Below are 22767 nucleotides of genomic sequence, written 5' to 3' on the forward strand. Positions count from 1 at the left end.
GTCAGCAGGCTGATGTGCAGAAGCGGTGCCTGCTGTAGATTTTAGTAGGTTAGTTAGCCAGATCGCTTTCGTTTTTGCCTGCCAGAATACAGTTGGGCCAGGTCCACTTTACATGAAAAAAGGAGCAAAGGAGGGGGAAAAGGTTGACGGGAAGAGATGCGGAGCGGTCAGGGAGCACGCGCCATGACTGTGATTTGGAATTTGAGTGAGGGCCACGGCAGGCTATATGATCATTCTGATAGTGAGGATAATTAATTTTGTAACTAACTGAATACAAAATGGGCGGCCGATTCCCTCTCTCAAATGCACCCCAGGAGACCACGAACCACGTCATAAATGGTTTTACCCGCGTGGTTTGAACATACGGTTCTGAAACCATACTGCGTCATAGGAAACCGCGCCTTACGAATCCGCTTCATACGCGACTTGACTGTACTGCATAAGAGAGGAAGAGGGAGGGAGGGCAGAGATGGAGTCACAGTCTGAATATCTCAAAGCTGACCCCACACCCCTGGTAGTCACACACACACATACACACATGGAACAGCTTGCAGGAAGAGGTGGTGGAGGTGAACAGTGTCCAACAAATGAAGGAAAGGCTGGATAAATGTAGATGTGGAGATGGGACTATTAGAACTTAGCTCGGGCCCGGTAGACTACAAACAGGTAAATACAAATAGGTAAACACACACACACACACACACACACACACACACACACACACACCTCACCTGAAGCCATCCAGGTTGCCTCATGTACAGGTATTGCTTGTATTCGTCCATCCAAACCTCCGCAACTCTTCGGTAATTCTGTGTGGAGCAAGAAAGGGCTGGATGAGACTAAGGAACAGGAGGGAGGTAAGACTATAAGAAAACTGGGCTATCACAATGGAGAAAAAACATGGCAGGGAAGAGGGTATGATAGAAGGAGAGTAGAATTAAGGGAATGTCAGGAGGATGATTTGATGCACCTAAGGAAAAGAGGAATGTAAGAATATGAGGAATTAAAGAGGTTATGATTATGTAAATAGAAGGCTTGGTGAGGAAGGAGGTATAAGGGAGAAAATATAGGAAATTTCATATAAAAGGATTGTATGTGATGAGAGATGTGAACTGGGGTGTAGGAGATAAAAGGAGATAAAGATAGAAAAATGGAGAGAATGATGAGGAAAAAGGTTTAATAAAGGAAAGTAGAATGAAGGAGAAAATATATTAACTGCTCAAAAGACCACCATTGACAAACACACACACACACACACACACACACACACCAGTACTCTTCCTAGTCTATATTAATGATATGCCAGAGGGAATAAAAAGCTACATGAGCCTGTTTGCAGATGATGCTAAACTGCAAAGACATATAAGAAACAGTGAAGACTGCAAGGAGCTGCAAGAAGACCTAAACAAGATTTGGAAATGGAGTCAGAAATGGGAGATGAAATTCAACGTGAAGAAATGTCATGTTATGGAAATGGGAAAAAGTGCAGAAAGACCAAAATGGACATATAAAATGGGAGATGGTGAAATATTAAAGAAAGTAAATGAAGAGAGACCTGGGAGTAATAATGCAAGATTATATGCAACCAGGAAGTCATATAAATCGGAATTCGGTGATACATATAACATGGTGAGAAATATAGGCATAGCATTCCACTACATGGACAAAGAAATGATGAAAAAATTGATTACTACTATGATCAGACCTAAACTAGAATACGCGGAAACAGTGTGGTCTCCACACATGAAGAAACACATAAAAAACTAGAAAGAATACAGAGGATGGCAACAAAAGTGGTTCCAGAACTGGAGGGACTGACATATGAAGAGAGACTAAAGGAAATGGACTTGCCAACACTAGAACAAAGAAGAGAAAGAGGAGACCTAATACAAATATATAGGCTATTGAGTAAAATGGAAAAAGTAGATAATGAGAAATTGCTACTAAGAGAAGAACCTTCCAGCAGGAATACTAGAGGACATAGTAAAAAGTTGAGGAAGGGAAGATGCTCAAGAGACATAGGGCCAGTCTTACAGTCCAGTCCAGCACGTTTGTAAGCTCCCCAACCAAACACAAAACACGACGAAAATGCCTTGTATAGTGTTTTTTTTTTTTCTTCTTCTTTACAGCAGAGGAGTCAGTTCAAGGGCATAAAAAAAAAGTAACAAATGTGAAAAAAACACTATATACAAGGAATTTTCGTCGTGTTTTGTGTTTGGTTGGGGAGCTTACAAACGTGCTGGACTGGACTGTAAGACTGGCCCATAAAGAAATATAGCTTCCCTCAAAGAAATATAGAGGTTTGGAACAGACTAAGTGAAGAAATAGTATCGGCAAAGAGTGTGCAGAGCTTCAAGGAAAAGTTGGATAATTATAGACGGGACCACACGAGCGTAAGCCCAGGCCCTGTAAAATTACAACTAGGTAAATACACACACACCCTTATGAGTAGTTAGCTCCCTACCTTTACTGTCACTAAGGTAAACAAACTGGAAATTAATCTTAATATCACAGTTCAGCCTATTACAGTAATATCATAAGCTGCATTGTGTTGACAGCATTCTAGTATTTCTAATTTTGTCCTTGTCCTTTCATACAAAATAAATAAAAAACAAAAAATATCTAATCCACCCACTCAGCCTGGCCACCAATCTGGAACTAAATTTTATCTTTCAGCATCTTACAGTTCTATCACAAACCGCATTGTGTTGACAGCATTATAATTTTCTTTTGAACTTTTCCCCTCTCAACGTTCCCAGATTGTCGTACGCAGCCTCTTGTGTTTCCCATTTCTGACCCAACAACTGCCTCTTCGACCCCAATTACTCCCTTTATGTATGGTTATCGCTAAAATGGTTAATTATTGGTGTCTTTTGGCAATAGCTATGGCTCAGAAACCAGTAAATACGAGGCTCTGAGTACGATAATCCAGCATCAGTGCCCCTCTCATACAAAATTGATAAAAACATAAAAAAATCAAACACATTACTCTTGAACCAAGTCTCAACATCATCTTTCAGTTCTATCGGAAGCTGAATTGTGTTGATGGCCTTCTTGTATTAAATTTCCTTTTGCCCTCATTCTCTCTCATATAAAGTAAATAAAACACGCACAATATCTAACTAACCAACTCACCCTGGCCACAACCCTGGAATTTCGACTTACAACCTATTCAATTTACACCCGGCCTATCAGTCCTGAAGCTCGTCATAACTTAAGGACTACCTGTATTTAATTTTCTTTTGCTCTCGTCCTCTCTCATACAAAGTAAATAAAAAACACAAGATATCTAACCCCACGTACTCACCCTGGCCACAAAGTTATCCTTGCGCGGGTTAGGGAAGGGGGCAAACTTGCGGTAGATGTGTCCTATCCTCGAGCAGGGAGCATCCACCATGATGCCGTGACACTGCCAGATCTTGAAGGACAGCTCGTACTGCTCCCCACCCCAGATGTCCAGGCCTGGGTCATAGCCACCCAGCTCCCAGAAGAACTTGGAGCTGATCGCAAACAGTCCACCAGCCATGACTGGGCTCCTGAAGTGTGGGAGGAAGTGGGATTTTATTCTGTTTTGTTCTCTCTTTTCTATCTTTGTTAACTAACCATGATTAAGCTCCTGAAAGGGAAAGAGTAAAATGAGGAACTAAAGGAAAGTAAGTCAATAAAAGCAGGAACTAAAGGGAAATGAGATAATAGAAGAAGGAACTAAAGGGAAATGAGATAATAGAAGAAGGAACTAAAGGGAAATGAGATAATAGAAGAAGGAACTAAAGGGAAATGAGATAATAGAAGAAGGAACTAAAGGGAAATGAGATAATAGAAGAAGGAACTAAAGGGAAATGAGATAATAGAAGAAGGAACTAAAGGGAAATGAGACAACAGAAGAAATAAATAAAGGGAAATGAGACAACAGAAAAAAGAAATAAAGGGAAATGAGACAACAGAAAAAGGAAATAGGGGGAAATGTTACAAAAGAAGGAAATAAAGGGAAATGATACAAAAAAAGGAACTAAAGGGAAATGAGACAACAGAAGAAAATAAAGGGAAATGAGACAACAGAAGAAAATAAAGGGAAATGAGACAACAGAAGAAAATAAAGGGAAATGAGACAACAGAAGAAGGAAATAAAGGGAAATGAGACAACAGAAGAAGAAAATAAAGGGAAAGGAAAATAAAAGAAAGAACAAAAGAAAAATGAGTTAATGAAAGAAGGAACTAAAGGGAGATGAGTCAATAAAAGGAGGAACTATAAGATTAGTTTGATAAAAAGGAAGTTAAAAAGATCTCACTGCTTGCTAAGGGAGTCCACTGAACCACAAGAAAAAGTGATGCATTTTATCATTTTAGTTTGCTTGTTCTCTTTCTCGCTCTCTTTGTTAGCTTTCAGAAATTTGCAACTTGAGGCAGACGGCTGACTTTATGAAGAGAAAATATTTTGTTTTCTTCCATATGAGGCAAGCAGCAGAGACAGTTATATCTACTATCATTTCTTTAGATTTCAAGAGAGTGAGAGCGTTCAGTGTGTGTGTGTGTGTGTGTGTGTTCCCTGTTCTTTTCTTCTGTTTGTTTCTCTGTTCATTTTTCTTGTTATATTTACTTTTCTTTTTTGCTTTGTTGAGTGTGTGCACAGGATGAGGCAAACAGTCCTTCAGTCATGGCCTTGAGTGAGCTTGTTTTGAGTCACCTTGTCAAATAAGCTAAACATTGTGTGTGTGTGTGTGTGTGTGTGTGTGTGTGTGTGTGTGTTTATCCTGGTTGCTTCAAACTGTCACTATTCTACTCCCACACTTATTCTCCCTTTGTTCTACCTCTTCTACCTCTGTCTACTCCTTTTCTTCCTCAACTGGAAACTCCACATCTCCTCTCTCACTAAATCAGCTTCCTCGAGGTTGGGTGTTCTGTACCGTCTCCGCCAGTTCTTCTTCCCCACACAGATGCTGTCCATATACAGGGGCCTTGTCTGCCCTCGTATGGAGTATGCATCACATGTGTGGGGGGGGCTCCACTCACACAGCTCTCTTGGACAGAGTAAAGCTAAGGGCTCTGCATCTCATCACCTCCCCTCCTCATACTGACGGTCTTCTACCTCTTAAATTCAGCCGCCATGTTGCCTCTCATCTTCTATCAATATTTTCATACTGACTGCTCTTCTGAACTTGCTAAATGCATGCCTTCCCCACTCCCACAGCCCCACTGCACTTGACTTTCTACTCTAGCTCATCCCTATACTGTCCAAACCCCTTATGCAAGAGTTAACCAGCATCTTCACTCTTTCATCCCTTACACTGGTAAACTCTGGAACAGCCTTCCTTCATCTGTATTTCCTCCTGCCTATGACTTGACCTCCTTCAAGAAGAGTGTATCAAGACACCTCTCCACCCAAAATTGACTTCTCTTCTGGCCACTCTTTACTTTTGTCTGTTGTGGGAACAGCGAGTAGTGGGCTTTTTTTTCTACACTTTTTGTTGCCCTTGAGCGGTCTCCTGTTATAAAAAAAAACTTTCCTCCTATTTATATACCTTTTCTTCTTACTTCTACGCCTCCATCGTTACCTTCCTTTACAAAATCCTCTCTTCTCTCTACCTTTCACCTTTCCTCACTTTTCATAATGTCCTCTCTCTCCTCCTTTTCTCCCTCTTTCATCTCCTTCCTTTTTGCTCTCATCTACTTTTTCACCTTATCTTACTTTTAATGATCTTTTCCTCCTCCTTCCTTCTTTCTATTCCTTTTATTCCTCCTCCTCCATCACTTCCTTCCTTTTTACTATCCTCTCTTCCAACTTTTTCACCTTTTCTTACCTTTAATGACCTTCTCCTCCTCCTCCTTTCTTCTCTTTCTGTTCCTTTTCTTCCTCCTCCTCCATCACTTCCTTCCTTTTTACTATCCTCTCTTTCTACTTTTCACCTTATCTCACTTTTCATGATCTCCTCCTCCTCCTCCTTCTTCCCCTACTTACTTGAACGGTTCAGGCATGTTCTTCTCATCCTCAGGAAGTACCGGGAGACGCTTGTAATAGAACTCCCAGTCAAAGGCTCCCCGACGACCTTCATCCTGCGCCCGGTACTCGAAGGTCTCAAAGTCTATCACGTCGATGAAGGGACACACGGCTGTTTTGTAGTCGCGCTTGATGGGGTCTGCAATGATCGCGATGGCAGAGAAACGGGAGTCAATATACACCAAGACAAAAGAATGGAAACACACACGCTGCTTGAATTCCAAATCTCTAATCTAAATCTGATATCAAAATCTACATGTCTTAAAATTTAAAGCAATGAGAGTAAATACACAGGAAGACAAGAAACAGAGGGATGAAAGCACACACACACACTGCTTGAAAACTAAATGTAAGTCAAATCTAAATCTGAAATATAAATCGAACTCCCTTGAAATCTAAAAAAATAAGAGTACTAAATGCAACAAGTTAAAAGAGCAGTGGGATGGACACACACTACTTGAAATCTAAATCTCTAATCTAAAATATGAAATCAAAATCTAAATCTCTGGAAGCCTAAAGAAACAAGAGTAAATATATCAAGAAAGAAGAGCAGAGGGATGGAAACAAACACACACACTGCTCTCCTGAAATCCAGAGTATAACAGGTATCTAAACTTTCAATCTCTTGCAACCTAAAGAAACAAGAGTAAATATATAACAAGAAAAAAGAGCAGAGGGATGAAAAAATACACACAATGCTCTCTTAACCCAGCAGCAGCGACGGGCCATATTTGTGGCTTTACCGTGTAGCAGCGACGGGCCAAATTTGTGCCATGATATAAACCCCCCAAAATAGATGATACATAATCTGATCACAAATGCTTTGATATATATTATGAAATGGTTTGTGTGAGGGGTGATTTTTTTTCATTTTTCTTGCTTGGAGGGACCATTAAGAAACATGATCCCTGCTGCTACTGGGTTAAAATTGTGTAAAGAGCTATGTAATGGGAAAACACAAGAGGACAAGAGGATAGGTGAAGGGATAAAGTAAACACGGCACAGTCAAGGAGATGCACTCTGTAAAAGGTAAAATAGGAGGAAGTAAATAAAGACAAGAAGACAGAACAAGGGAAACATTAGGAGCAGTAAGTAGCGGGCTTTTTTGTTTTTTTTCATTAGTTTTCTTTTTTTTACGCCCTTGCACTATCTCCTCTGCTGTAAATAAATAAAAAAGGGGGGGGGGGGAACAGGTAAGGTTAATGCTGCATGGAATCAAAGGAATGAACTATGTGGAAAGGTGGAAGAAGGGTTTTGAGTGGAGAGGTTGAAGAGGATGGGTGAAGAGATGAAGAGGAAGGAAGAATGGATGAAAGGGTTGAAGAGAGAGAGAGGAAGGATGGGTGAAGAGATGAAGAGGAAGGAAGAATGGATGAAAGGGTTGAAGAGAGAGGAAGGAAGGATGAAGAGATGAAGAGGAAGGAAGAATGGATGACGGGATGGAGAGAAAGGAAGGAAGGGTGAGCAGACGAAAAGGAAAGAAGAAAGAGTAAATCATCAAGGGAATCAATGAGTGAAGGAAGGATGGATAAAGGGGTGAAGTAAATATTGCACAGTCAAAAAATAAACTAAATAAATTAATAACCATACATCTTTCCTTATATGCTTTGGTTCCTGACATTTCCATTTATGAAGATCAAGACTATCACTACCATCTTTAAAACTACCACTACTACTACTACTACTACTACTTTGTTTTATATGACCTTGAGTTATCTGGAGCTGTTGTGAAAGTCATACTCTGTTTACATAACATAGTTCCACATCAGCAAGTCTGGCTGTCAATCTGCTACCACTACTACTACTACTACTACCATTACTACTACTACTACTACTACTACAGCTACTGCCACCAATATCCTTTCTATAATATGCACCAAGGAGAGGAAGCTATCACTAGTACAGGTATCCCCCTCTTTACGATTGGGTTATGTTCTTGGAAAAGTGGTCTGGAAGGTAAACCATCATATAACAAACTTGAGATTTAAATAATAGGGATGCGTTCCTGGACTCAAATATTAAGTGAGCTAAAAACCCTCATACGCAATACTGATGATGATTTATGGTCTGCCCTGTATTTCAATTATCACCAAAGCAAACATAAACACATCGCAGAACCAAACCAGAAGGATCGTACAGAGAGAGAAGGTAATTAACCCGTCTGCTGCAATTGGCACGGATTTTGCCTTCACTGGTAGCCCGGTTATATATAGTCCCAGATCTTCCTCTGCCTTTGTGGTGGATAGTGGAGTGTTTCCCATGTGGTATTGGTATGCTGGATTTCCCCTCCCAAGGTGCATGACTTTACATTTTTATTCATTGCATTGTAGCAGCCACTATTTGCTCCACTCCTGTAGTCTGGTGATGTCTTCTTGTAGGAAATCCACAGTCGGGGTTAAAGAATGACGATTGCAGGAGCAGAGTATCGTAAAATTAACCATCGTAAAGTGGGAAAGACCTGTAATATCACAACCACTAACTACCATTACTTTTTCTACTACTACTACTACTGCCTATGCCAACACCCCAACACACCCAGCAGAGGAGGCAGCCAATTGGTAGCGCACTCGGTGTGTGAGTCGAGGAAAATCAAAACATCTGCCGTTGCATGCTTGGCCCCTTCCAGCCGTGCCCTGATGAGTCCCCAGCGCTCGGGCAGCCTCACCACACGGGCGATGGGCAGGTGTTTGGCCAGGTAGGTGTCCAGCTGCTTGCCCAGGAACTCTGTTAGGGAGAGACACGAGGAAACGAGTGAATAAAGAGAGGGACTAAAAAGGAGTTATAAAAGGAGAAACTAAAGAACATAAGAACATAAGAACGCAGGAGTCTACAAGAGGCCGGTAGGTCTGTACTAGGCAGCTCCATTGACCCTAAGCTCCCGTGTATCTAACCCCACCTAATATCGCTGTCCATAAATTTATCTAGTCAATAAAGGAGGGAATTGAGTCAGTAAAGGGAGAATTAAAGGAAAATGAGTTGATAAAAGAAGGGATTAGAGGGAAATTAGTCAGTAAAGGGGGAACTAAAGAGAAATGAGTTACTAAAAGGGGGAATTAAAGGGAAATGAGTCAGTAAAGGGGGAACTAAAGAGAAATGAGTTACTAAAAGGGGGAATTAAAGGGAAATGAGTCAATAAAAGAAGGAACTAAAGGGAAATGAGTCAGTAAAGGGGGAACTAAAGAGAAAGGAGTTACTAAAAGGAGGAATTAAAGGGAAATGAGTTGATAAAAGTAGGAACTAAAGGGTGAGTAAAGGGGGAACTAAAGAGAAAGGAGTTACTAAAAGGAGGAATTAAAGGGAAATGAGTTGATAAAATAAGGAACTAAAGGGTCATTAAGGGGGAACTAAAGAGAAATGGTAACTAAAAGGAGGAATTAAAAGGAAATGATGTAATGAAAGGAGGAAGTAAAGGGAAATGATTTAGTAATAGGAGGAAATAAAGGGAAATATGTTATTTTTGTCTGTTCTCTTATCCATCCCAGCAAACTTGCAACTTGGAGACAAACATACAATTACAAACATGCAATTTTACAACTCTACCTTTCGTGCTGGCGTCATCCACCAGAATGATCTCCTTCAGCAGGTGTTTCGGGGAGCGGTTGTAGGCGGAGGTGGCAGTGCGGAGGAGGGTGGTCCAGTGCTCGTTGTGGAAGGGCACGACCACCGCTGCCGTGGGGAGGGACGTCAGATACAGCTTGTCCTTGCACCTGAGGGGATGGTTTGTATTTTATATTATGTACAGAAAAAAAAAGGTGATAGTTTTTGAGGTAGGGAGAGCAAAGGGATGTGAAGGAGGGCCAGAAGAAAGAAAAGGAAGAAGAGGAGAAAAGGAAGAAGAGGAGAAAAGGAAGAAGAGGAGAAAAGAAAGAAGAGAGGTGGAAAGGAAGGAAGTGAGGTAGGAAAGAAGGGTGTGAGCAAGGAGGTAAAGTGAAAAAAGGATGTGAAGGTGAGTGGAAAAAAGAAGAGAAAGGAAGAGGGAAGGAAGAAAGGAGGGAAGGAAGGAGGTGAGGAAGGAAGGAAGGAAGGGAGAGAGAGAGGGAAGGAAGGGAGAGAGGGAAGGAAGGAGGGGTGTGAGCAAGGGGCTAAAGGGGACCCTCTGCCTGTAAAATCTGAAAAATAAAAAACAGACTTCTCTATCATTCCTTCATACACTGAAAATTTCAGGTGTCTACGACAACATTTTCCCTGTCAAAAAAAAGTTATCTTGGGTATCTCTGAGTAGTCCTACATACTATCTATCAATCTATCTATCTGCATACTCCAGTTCCTTTTTTTTTACAGCGTTGTTTATAACATTACATACAATATAGGCTTTCGTTTGCTTCATTTTTGTGATATTTCTGTAAAAATACACCACTGCTCCTGATATGGCATCATCCCTTGATAAGAGTGCTTAGTTTGTGTGCTGCTCCCCATCCCCAGGGCAGTGCCTGAGAAAACTTCCATTTTCTCAATTGTAAATTTTTGGTATTTGAATCGACACTCCTCCCTTAGTTTCTAACCTATGATGAAAGTGATGGTATCATATCATTCATATGCAAGATAAAGAAAAGACTTTTTTTTGTCCACAAAACATTTTTGATATTTCTTAGTCATGACTTTATTTTTCTCTCCATATAGAAGGAAAAAAATATTTGAGTTGTAAATATTTTTCCATGAAAATGATGATACATATTCCAAATGTTTTACAGATGAATTGTAGCATTGGGCATAAATATTTTGTGTACCAGCAGTCAAAGGCATACTATTGAATATAAAGGAGTGTTTCACAGAATCAAGACATTTTTCCTAAAAAAAAAAATTCTTTAAAAATATTTGTCCAAATTTCATCAAACTTTCAGGTTTTTAAAATTACACTATAACAAAGGTATAAGAAAAACGTTTTGAGGAGCCAAAAAATAAGTTTGCGTTCAAGAGTAACAGGCGGAAGGTCCCCTCAAGAAAAAAAGCAGCATGGGAAGGTGGATGGAACGAACAAACAAAAAGAGAGGAAAGAAGGAAAAAGGTGTGTGAGTAAGGAGCAAGAAAGCATGGAAGGAAGGAGAGAAAGAAAGAGAAAGGATGAAGAAAGGAAGGAGGGAAGGTAGAATAGGAGTAAACAGAAGAAAGGAGAGAAACCAAGAAGGGAGGAGGGAGTATAAAAAGGAGACAGAAAAGGAAAGGAGGAAAGAAAAGGAAAAAAGGAATGAGGGAAGTCAGAACAGAAGGGAGAAAAGATGGAAGGGGAGGCTGGAAAGGGGGAAGGAAAGGGAAACGAAGAAGGAAGGAAGGGAGGGAGATAGGAGGAATCAAGGAAGGGATTAAGAAAACAGAGAACCTAAAGACAGAGGGGCAGTAAGTCAAGAAAAAAGAAAAAACAAAACAATACAAGAAGAAAGCAAAGCACAGCAGTCAGGAAGGACAACAACAACAACAACAACAAAAAAAGATCCAGCAGACTCATTCTCACTTGGGATGGCGGATGTCCTTGAGGGAGCGGTTGAGTGCTATTTCATCCGACAATCTTGCATTAAACCCATTCACCTTGTACAGCTCATCCTTCTCCTTCTCCAGGCCCGACGGTAGGGAGGCAGCCGCGCCCACCTCACCTGTCCACACCCACACCCACCTCGTTAGTCACACACACCTCTATCAGCAGGAACGAAGGTATGAAAGAAGGTGATGAGTGATGAATGGATGAGTAAGTGAGTGGTAGGCAGGAAGAGGGGAAAAGAGAGAAAAAATCAAGGAAGAAAGAAGGGAGGGAAGGAAGGCGAGAAGAAACGAGGTTCAGGAGTGAAAGAATAAATGAAAGAGCAAATGAATGGATGGGTGAATGAGTGAGTGGTAGGTAGGCAGGAAGAGGGGAAAAAAAAAAAGAATCAAGGAAGGAAGGAAGGTGAGAGGAAATGAGGCTAAAGAGGGAAAGGAGGAATGAATGAGCAGATGAATGAATGGGTGAATGAGTGACTGAGTGAGTGGTTGGTAGACAGGAAGAGGGGGAAAAAAAAAAGAATCAAGAAAGAAAGGAAAGAAGGAAGGAAGGTGAGAAAGAATGATGCTAAGGAGGGAAAGAAGGAATGAAAGAGCAAATGAATGAATGGGTGAATGAGTGAGTGAGTGGTTGGTAGACAGGAAGAGGGGGAAAAAAAAGAATCAAGAAAGAAAGAAAGGAAAGAAGGAAGGAAGGTGAGAAAGAATGATGCTAAGAAAGGAAAGAAGGAATGAATGAGGAAATGAATGAATGGGTGAATGAGTGAGTGAGTGATAAGTACACAGGAAGTGGGAAAAAAAAGAAAAAGAATCAGGGATGAAGGGAAGGGAGGTGAGAAGGAATAAGATAAGGAGGGAAAGAATGAATGAAGGAACAAAAGAAAAAACGAAGGAAGGAATATGCTAAGATACAAGAACATAAAATAAACAGGGTAGAAAAGGTAGACTGGAAGAAAGAAAGGTGGGAAGAAAGGAAGAGGCAGGAAGGAGCGAAATAAAGAAAGCAGATGGAGAGAGAAAAAAGAACATGGGAGGGAAAGAAGGAATGAAGGAACAAAGAAGGGATGAGAGAAAGGAAGGAAGGAGAGAATATACAAGAATACAAAGCAGGAACACACCAGAAAATAAAAACAAGAAAGAAAGAAACAAAAGGATGATTAGAGGATATAAAGGAAAGCAAGAAAGGAAAGGAAGGAAGGAAGGATGGGAGAGAGAATATAAAGAAAGGTACATCCATCTTACCTTAACACATAGGTAAATCATCATGGATATCGTTAAGCCTCAGGTAACAGACACAAATACAATCCACGCAGCTCACCAAAGGAAAGAAGGAAGGACAAAAGGAAGGAAGGTGAGAGAAAAGGAATGAAACTATATATAAATGAATGATTGAATGAAGTATGCAAGGACTGAATGAGAAGTTGGGAATGAAAGAAGACATAAAACAACAAAAGAATGATAAAAAAGAAAGAAAAGGACAGAAAGAAGGAAAGGAGAAAGCAGGGAGAGGAGTGTATCAAGGAGGAAAATATTAGAATGAATTGATAGAATGCAGATGAAAGGGAAGTGGGAGAGGAATGAAGGAAGAAAGAATAATGGGTGAATAGAATAAAGGAGGGAAAGAAGGGAGACACCAAAGAAGAAACGACGGTATAATGAATTAATGAAAAACAAAGGGAAGGAAGGAAAGAATAACAAATGAATAAAAGAGAGGAAGGATGAAAGGAAGGAACAAGGCCAGGAATAATGAATGAATAAAGGAAGGAAGGATGAAAGGATGGAACACAGAAAGGAAGAATGAAAAGATGGAAGGAAGGAGCAAAGGAAAGAAGGAAAAGGAAGGATGAACAAGAGGATGGAAGGAAGGAAGAATGAGATGGAAGGATTAAAGGAACAGAGGATGGAAGGAAGGAAGGATGCATGGATGGAACAAAGAAAGGAAGAATGAGAAGATGGAAGGAAAGAAGGAAAAGGAAGGAAGAACAAGAGGATGGAAGGAAGGAAGGATGAGAAGATGGAAGGATTAAAGGAACAGAGGAAGGAAGGAAGGAAGGATGAAAGGATGGAAGGAAGGAACAAAGAAAGGAAGAATGAGAAGATGGAAGGAAGGAGCAAAGGAAAGAAGGAAAAGGAAGGATGAACAAGAGGATGGAAGGAAGGAAGAATGAGATGGAAGGATTAAAGGAACAGAGGATGGAAGGAAGGAAGGATGAAAGGATGGATGGATGGAACAAAGAAAGGAAGAATGAAAAGATGGAAGGAAGGAGCAAAGGAAAGAAGGAAAAGGAAGGATGAACAAGAGGATGGAAGGAAGGAAGGAAGGATGAGAAGATGGAAGGATTAAAGGATGGAAGGAAGGAACAAAGAAAGGAAGAATGAAAAGATAGAAGGAAGGAGCAAAGGAAAGAAGGAAAAGGAACAGAGGATGGAAGGAAGAAAGACAGGAAGGAAGGAGGTACACACAAACAGGTTAACGACATACTCACCTGTGCCGGTCTGCTTCTGCTCTTTCTTCAGGTATTCATAATCATGGTAATCCCTTTTCTTCACCCCGTCCACTAACACCACTCCCTCCTCCTGCAATGGAAATGGTAATGGAAGTGTGGTCTCTCTCTCTCTCTCTCTCTCTCTCTCTCTCTCTCATTCTCTCTCTTCTCTCCTTCCTACACTAACCTAACTTTGCCCTTACTTGCTGCCTCTTTCCCGACCAAGTCACTTCCATTTACCCCTGCTAACCTAAACTAATGTAACCTAACCTTGCTCTCACTCACAAAACCCTCACTACTCTCACTCTCTCTCTTCTCACCTTCCTACACAAACCCAACTTTGACCTTACCTGCTGCCTCTCTCCCTCTTGTCTCCTCTCTACCCTCATCCATTCTCTTTCACTGACTAAGTAACCTCTCTCTACAGCACTTACTTCCATCTCAATCTATGTGAATCTGTGTGCAGCACTCACCTCCCTCTTGATCATGTCCCGCAGTGGGGTCGAGGACGTGGCCAGAATCAGGATCATGGCCAGGAGCGCTAGCATCAACACCTTTCCCTGGTGCCGCACCCATAGTCTCCGCAGCCTCATGGTTGTTTGGTGGTGGTGGTGATGGTGGTGAACAAACACTCACATATGCAAACCTCAGGGCACAAGAGATCTGCTTGGAGATAACAATGATAAGATTAAAACACAGTTAACACTTAAAGCGCGGGCTAGATTTTGCCACGCCTGGCCTGCCACGCGGGCATATTCCCTCAAAAACACACCTCACTTCAACCTCAAGTATCTTCTCTCTTACTGAGCTAACATTGCTGAATGAGGTATCATTGTAAAGTCCTTTTCCTTAGCTGTCCTTTGACACTAATTTGAACACCATATAAGCATTGGTAGAACAAGTACAGAGTTATGAAGTAGGAACTATGAAAAGATATTATTATAGACAGATACCCACCTCTATTGTTCTTATTTTCTATTATTTAGCAATAAAAAGCATCACTTTTTTACAGCTTCTGTGTACCATACCCATATAAAGCTCAAAAACGGCATGTTTACTGTACTTGACGACAAACTAATCAAATCTGGCGGTGCGTTCATTAAAAAAATGCCAAGTCCACTATTGTGGACACCCGCGCTGTGAGCCCACGCTCCGGCTGTCCACTATTGTGGACACCCGCGCTTTAAGGGTTAAATAGCCTATGTGTAACTGATAAAACATTCAAAACAATTATAAAAAAAACAATCAGAATGGTCAGAAAAGGTCATAATTGGAAAATAAATATACAGAAAAGGCCATGACTAGATAGAATATAGACAGAAAAGGCCATGAATAGATTAAACTTACACAGAAAGACCATGGTTAGATATTATCCTGACAGAAAAGGTCATGATTAGATTGAGCTCATACAGAAAGGGTCATGGTTAGCTGAATTAATGAAAGAAAGGTGCAATGCAAGTATTTGAAGACAATGATTTTTATATTATTTGTGAATTAACTCCTTGGCTTGATGAACTAGGTCATTCACTGACAGAACCTTTTCCAAATTAAAACCCGCACTTATCAGATAATAATTTCAAAATTGAAAAAAACAAGGTAAAAACATCCAAACTTCTTAAATACAGTACACTAGATAATTACCTACACATAAATATTAACTAGTGAGATTAATGTTAAGTAATAAAATGCAACTTAAAAAGTGAAAGGAATTACAAGTTATTGAAAATATTATAGATCATCATAGTAAATTATCACATTATACCATTATCATAAATCATTACATTATATCATAAAATTAATAAAACAAGAATTTTAATGCTATTAAACCCCAAGGTGAGAGAGAGAGAGAGAGAGAGAGAGAGAGAGAGAGAGAGAGAGAGAGAGAGAGAGAGAGAGAGAGAGAGAGAGAGAGAGAGAGAGAGAGAGAGAGAGAGAGAGAGAGAGAGAGAGAGAGAGAGAGAGAGAGAGAGAGAATTGTCTATGTGGCATTCTTGGGTACAACACCTGGAACAATGTATGACACACACACACACACACACACACACACACATTTACATACACACACACACACACACACACACACACACACACATTTACACACACGCACACACACACACACACACACACAGTTGTTGCTCATTGAACTTATGGTGATTAATTATATTTATTCATGTGTGAATTTGGAGGAGGAGGAGGAGATGTTTAATTATATCTATTCATGAGTGAATTTGGAGGAGGAGGAGGAGGAGGGTAAGGTGAAGGAAAAGGGGGAGGCAGAGGGGAGGAAGAGGAGGACACAGGTGTTTGCACAAGTGTATGAAAGAGGGGGAAAGGAGAGGAAAAATCAAGGGAGGTAGGGAGAAGGTAAGTAAAATAAATATATACCGGTATGCTAATAAAGAGAACAGAAATGAAAAGAAAGAATAAGGGAAGAAACTCAGCAATAAGTAAATAAATATATATGCGAAGGTATGTATTTAAAACTTGCAACACATTATAACAAAGCAGTATATCCCTGCAAGATTTTTAATCTCTCAACTAAGTCAGCTCCAACTATTTTAGGACTTATCCCACACATGCAATCTTGGATAAAGCCTTTCAAAGCAAAAAGAAAAGAGATTCCACTTACTTAGTCCTAGAATATAGAAACTAAGCTTGCACCATACTTTGTCATCTTTCTGGCATTTCTTTTTGTCCAACACACACACACAAAAAAAAAAATCTAGATGATAGAACTGCATCTTTCTACTCCTTTCTACTTCCTACTCCTAACTGAGATCAATATTGAAAAATCAACTCCCCGGTTATTCTTTAAGCTCTACCTTCAGTCTTTCTACAAATACAAATTCAAGGGACCTTCAATCCTTTTGGACTTGCATTAATTAAAAAAAATAGAGGTCCTATTATCCACTGAGGAATACTGAAATTAGTTTTCAGATGGGTGGTTGACACTGAGGCCCATGTTCTCAAAGAATTCAGGGTATACACACACAATTTTGATAAGGCTTTCATAGTGGTTGTTCTGGATATTTCCATGGGTAGTTTTATTAGCCTATAGTGAAACCAGATTAGCAAGTCCATTTTGGCATCCCGTGGGTCCTTCCCTCCCCTCTGCTCTGCCACACAGTCCCAACACCTATTTTTTCCATCGCTAACATATGAGAGGAAGAGACAGATGTTGGGACTGTGTGGCAAAGCAGAGGGGAAGAAAGGACCTACGGGAACCAGCGCCACAACGGACTCACCAATTTAGTTTCACTAGTTTGACAAAGCTTCTGCACCATGAATGTGAGAAAAAAAAAAAAAAAAATACTGATCTCCACTATGATCTATAGAAATTGTTGTGAAAGCTGAAAGCATCTGAGAATACAAACCAGGGTCTTTGCAAGTGCCAAGGTGATTCACGCTGACAACCCAAAACCGGTGCGGCAAAGTTAAGAATTCAGCTGTGATAGCTTACTAATTAGGCAGCATCACCAGACATAGATTGATCACACTAAGGTTCATATTCGCTGACACTTTCGCCCCTCCCATCACCTATTTCCAAAGGCCACCAAAGAGATTAGTCAGGTTCTCATGGGAGTTTTTAAATTTATGATGCAGAAGCCTTCTCATACTACCACTAGGTTCATAAAACTGCCCATGGAAATACTCACAACCTCTACAAAGGCCTTATCCAACGTAGGTGTATGAGCCATGAAATGCTTCCAAGTATGGACCTGAGATTAATGAAAAGGTGGAGCACAGTGCCTTTCACAGTGAGCCCTTTAAAGAATGTTAATAAATTTTACACATCACTAATTAGGTAGTGATGGATATATAACAGCATCCGCTTACTCATTTGGAGGTATTAGATTACTATCCTGAGGTAGGCAATGACGGAAAGACAGACTTAGTCACTTGCATATTGCTCATAATCAGTGGTGGGTATAGCTGGGCACGATAACAGAAAACCTTATTCCCGATAACCGATAACTGATAATGAAAAACCTTAACGGCGATAACCAATATTCGTTAACTAGAGACACAAATATAGGCGATAACCGATAACCGATACCCGATATAAAGCCACAATTCCGATACTAGCTAGCGATAAGTCCGATAGGCGAAAACGATACTATATTGATATTTCAGATAGAACAACATTAATGAATTCAAATTTTCATTATCTGTATTTTAGGAAACTTACAAAACCTTAAAACCACATGTTGACACGTACATATGGACGGTAATACTAGAAATGCCTGAACCAGTGTTGTGTTATTTGGCGTCTCCACCGTCAAAAATTGTTTACAAACACTGGTCTCTCGTGAACGGTGCATGCTCAGACCAGCAAGCGTAGACCTGTACAGTCTCACAAAGCTTTTAAACCATAATTAAGAGTTGCTGGAAGGCTGAATCAGACATATAGTACCACTACCACCATCCTCGCTGTTTCTAGAACGACACTCTGTACGAGTTGTATTTATATGTACAGAGTGTACGTCGTTCTAGAAACAGCGAGGATGGTGGTACTGTATGTTTGATTCAGCTTTCCAGCAACTCTTAATGTATTGAAAAAGCATTGTGAGATTGTACAGGTCTACACTTAATGGTCTGAGCATGCGCAGTTCACGAGAGACCAGTGTTTGTAAACAAAAGTGCCAGCTTTTGACAATGGGACACCAAATAACACAACACCGGGTGCCTTCAGTATCATGGCATGGTCACAAACGAATATGGAATATCAAATTTGAGGCAGTGAATAATCATTTTGGGGGGCAAAGTTAAATGATTTTTCTCTATGATATACTATTGATTTTTGAGTAGCATAAAAAAATGACCTAGTGTTTTAATTTTCATGATCTAAGTATGAAATCTCATCACCGAAGATCTTTCATACCCCGAAGTTTTTTCATACAACAAAGGCCACGCATGCGCAGTAGGGAGACAACGTTTTTTTCTGAGAGGTGGAAAAAAAAGTAGCGATTATCGCTAGTTTGGTTACAAAAGTAACGAAGATACCGATATATATTTAAATAAGTAGCGGATGGTCAATAATCCGATTTTGTTATCACCGATAAAGTATCGCAATAACTTATCGCGATAACGCCCAGCTATGGTGGTGGGCACAACTAACCAAAAAGTTAGCTTCGCTTACGCTAAACCGCTTAACTGATAAAGAAATTAGTGGAAGCTAATGCTAACCGCTAACTTTCATATATGGATTTAGCTTCGGTTTAGTATTTAGACTCTAAAACCCTTAAACACAGACCTAGTGACCTGAAATTTCAATATGTTGTAGCTTAGACATATAGCTTTCCAGAAAGGTACAGCATGCCAAAATCAGATGATGATAAAAGTGTATACATGTATAAACAAATTAAATTCAACACATCAAATTCTTGTTATTAAAACCCGAGTTCAAAGTGTTGGAAATAGAAGATGCATTACCCTAAAATACCCAAAAGTTTCCCTAACAATTGTCCAATACCCTACTTTAAGGTGTAATTTACCCAAAAGTGGGGAATTATTGTGCCATGTGGCTCAACTGGTACTGTGTCTGCGCACAACGTACAAGAACCGGTATGAATTTTTTAGTGGACTTAAGTTGGCGGATGAGGAACTACATTTAGCGGAAGCTAACTAGTCCGCTAACTGTTTCCAAAGTTAGCGAAAATGCTAACCAGCTAACAAAAAAGTTAGCTTCACTAATTAGCGGTTAGTGGAACCGTGCCCACCACTGCTCATAATTTTACAGCCAGTGATGTCATAGAAAACAAGTGACATAAGTAAAAATACATCAAGGGGACTACTACTATATAACAGCATCCGCTTACTCATTTGGAGGTTAGCACAACTAATTATGAATCCGCAGGCCTGTGGTCAGAATCCTGGCCTAGACTGTCAGAGCACAGCCTACCCAGTTATTCATTCTCCCTTTCAGGATGATCAATAAATGGATACTTGGGAAACTTGAGGAAGGTAAACAGTGGTAAACCAGGTGTCTCACCTGCCCTGCATCCCATGGTGATGGATTTTTACCTAACACAGGCTCAAAGGCCAATGAGAGCGTTAAGCACAGAGGCCATGCACAGTGATGGTGTATGCCTGCAAATTTGTTCTCTTACACTTCGAGCAGAAACTAGTTTTTTGTTTTTTTTTAGTTTTTTTTTTGAATGAATATGTTATTTTCGTATAGTTTTTTAAATTTTTTTTTACCCCCCCCACCAAAATCAGCGAAGATTTTTGATTGATAAAAAAATTTAGACATTCATTCAAAAAAAAAAAATCTAAAAAAAAAAACTAGTTTCTGTCACACATACCATTTAAACTAAATGCCCTTACCTCTTACTGTAACTTACTTATTTGATGGTATAAGGTTACTATTCCTTAGGTTATGTCTCACCTATACACCCCATAGCAACAACCAGGAGTAAGATGAAGTTCAGCTATTGAACCCTGATTGAACCTATACCAAATGAAAAAATCAGCAAATAAAGCTTGCTGCTGCTGGCTGCTGCAAATGAAGAAATAAATAAAACGCGGGAGATGAATAAACGAATGCTGGCTGCTGTAAACGGGTTAGATGTAATTCCTTCAGACTGGCAGCTGCAGAGACACACAAGATATACGAGTAACTGCTGCAAAAAAATTTAACTCGCTGACGGTGACTGCTGCAAATAAATAGATAATAAATAACAAATAAAACTCCGAGATGCTGCATGGCCACACTTCAAAATGTCAAAAGGGTACACGTGTCACTGACTTCCTCAGCTCCATGACCTCACCTCAGGCTTACACGGAGCCTCTGAGCCTTCCTTCAGCCGCTGAGAGCCATGCACAAGTGAGAGGAAGGGAGCGGAAGGGAGAGAGGGAGGACCTTGCACCTGTCTCGATCACTGCCCTCCACTCGCTCAGAGCACGGATCGCTGAGTGTTCAATTATTAATTATTTGTGCAAAGGAGATGCACATAGATAAAAGGTGCGTAGGTGTTATGTAAGCCATGTGCATCACCGCAATGCACAAGGTTGAGGAGGGAGGGGTTAATAAATGCTTCTTTGTTGAGTATCAGGAGAGCGCTGACACCTCTAATGTTTACCTGTGGCCTGTTGGCAGTGTTACCAGATTGGCGTGCTCTGGTTCTTTTTTAATATTTCTGTCAAGAAACTACGCCACACACCCAAACAACGCTACTCAAGTATACTTATTGTTAAAATGTTAATCACTGACATATATTGCACGCGTGGAAAGGATAAGTCAACCAGCTATGGTACATGTACCTTACAACCACGGTCCTTGCAATTATATATATATATATATATATATATATATATATATATATATATATATATATATATATATATATATATATATATATATATATATATATATATATTGGCTGGAGTAGGTAGGAAGACACCTACCGAACGGGCGCAAGCCACTCCCGGCGAGGGGGGTGCAAGCCCTCCAAAGACCCTTCCCATGCCCTCACTAAAACCTTAAATTTTCCCTATTGCATCAACACCAGAGTAGTTCAGCATGCTCTCTAAAGACAGACAGCCGTACCATAAGGCAGTCTCCTCGAATATATATATATATATATATATATATATATATATATATATATATATATATATATATATATATATATATATATATATATATATATACCATATATCTTCGATGGGCCCTCTCCGTAAGCGAAGGAAAGGTGTTGAGGGGCGAAATTGTTGGAATCTGGCAAGGGGTCGAGATATATATAGGCACATCTTCGTGAGCCCCTTCGCATATTCTATGCGTTAATTCTGCATTTCTCTCATTAATATAGTAATAAATGATCCAGGAATTATAATAAAACGTATTTGATCTTATATGAATCTGCAAAAGTTTTTTTATATAAATTATTTTTAACCTTTGCCGAGTTGCCGTGTCAACACGCCTCGATCCTTGGTCAACTCAAGGAGCTAGGTAGTCTTTTCCAATAGCTCCGATGGGGCTCGAGCACTTTTCTAACGGCTCCTTGCTTAACGGGATGGTAGCGAGGGGCAGAGAAGTGATAACGCCGGGCACATGTGGACTCCCTGGCTGTGTGCGTGGAGAGAGGTGGAAACCAAGGGGTGCTGACGTCACTCCCCACCCCCAAGGCCTCCCTTCTCATAGGCCTTGTGGAAACTGGAAACACGTTGACGTACGGGCCACGCAGGGATGCAAACCCTATCACTCACGCTATGTTCCCAATTATACCTATATTTGCCTTTTAATCAACCATTTTCTTCGTGATTATACATTGAAAAATATGCATGATTACACTGTAGTATATGTAAAATGCTTCAATTATCAATATTTCCGTGTAGAGATGTTTACAGAGTCTACCAACCCAACTCGGAAGAAGCTCTAGCGAAGGAAGGGACCGAGATCACCTTATGGTATCCGGCAGAAAGGGGACACCGTTTAAGGGAAGAGGAGGAGGAAGGTTTAGAGGCTGCCTAATGGTACGGCCGAGATCCTCTTTATATCCACACCACACTACATTCACACAACCTACACACCTATAGCTTTTCACAAAATTCAAAATTCAAAATGGCGAACCATAACCATGTCTCGGAGTCCCCGCCTGGGAGGGGGGGGGGGGCACAAATTCCCCCAGTGAGGACTCCCCTTCTGGCTGCCGACCTGAGAAGTGCCTTGATAACTCCTCGAACCTCTTTATTATCAATTTCTGCAACATTCACGGTCTTCGTTCTAATTTTCATTCTGTGGAACACCATCTCTCCTCCTCTAAACCTCACCTTCTCTTCCTCACCGAAACACAGGTTTCTGAGGCTACTGAG

General features: G+C 40.4%; 1 protein-coding gene across 4 annotated transcripts in view; it reads right to left on the reverse strand.

The window, feature by feature from the left end:
• The window catches only part of LOC126981697 (N-acetylgalactosaminyltransferase 6-like), a 38236-nt gene extending 17259 nt beyond the window's left edge, over positions 1 to 20977 (reverse strand). For 2 of the 4 annotated variants that reach the window (XM_050833122.1, XM_050833125.1), the window contains exons 1-9: positions 20724 to 20973; positions 14427 to 14616; positions 13954 to 14044; positions 11445 to 11583; positions 9536 to 9702; positions 8531 to 8719; positions 5957 to 6134; positions 3308 to 3536; positions 732 to 809 (exon numbers count right to left, since the gene is read on the reverse strand). In XM_050833122.1, the coding sequence (XP_050689079.1) occupies positions 732 to 809; positions 3308 to 3536; positions 5957 to 6134; positions 8531 to 8719; positions 9536 to 9702; positions 11445 to 11583; positions 13954 to 14044; positions 14427 to 14546 (1191 nt within the window). In that variant the 5' untranslated portion in view covers positions 14547 to 14616; positions 20724 to 20973. Of the gene's footprint in view, positions 1 to 731; positions 810 to 3307; positions 3537 to 5956; positions 6135 to 8530; positions 8720 to 9535; positions 9703 to 11444; positions 11584 to 13953; positions 14045 to 14426; positions 14620 to 20723 lie in introns of all 4 variants that reach the window. The other 2 variants (XM_050833124.1, XM_050833123.1) reach the window with 2 other exon arrangements.
• Positions 20978 to 22767: the final 1790 nt, after the last annotated feature.

Source organism: Eriocheir sinensis, chromosome 49 (assembly GCF_024679095.1).
Source record: "Eriocheir sinensis breed Jianghai 21 chromosome 49, ASM2467909v1, whole genome shotgun sequence".
NCBI lineage: Eukaryota > Metazoa > Arthropoda > Malacostraca > Decapoda > Varunidae > Eriocheir > Eriocheir sinensis.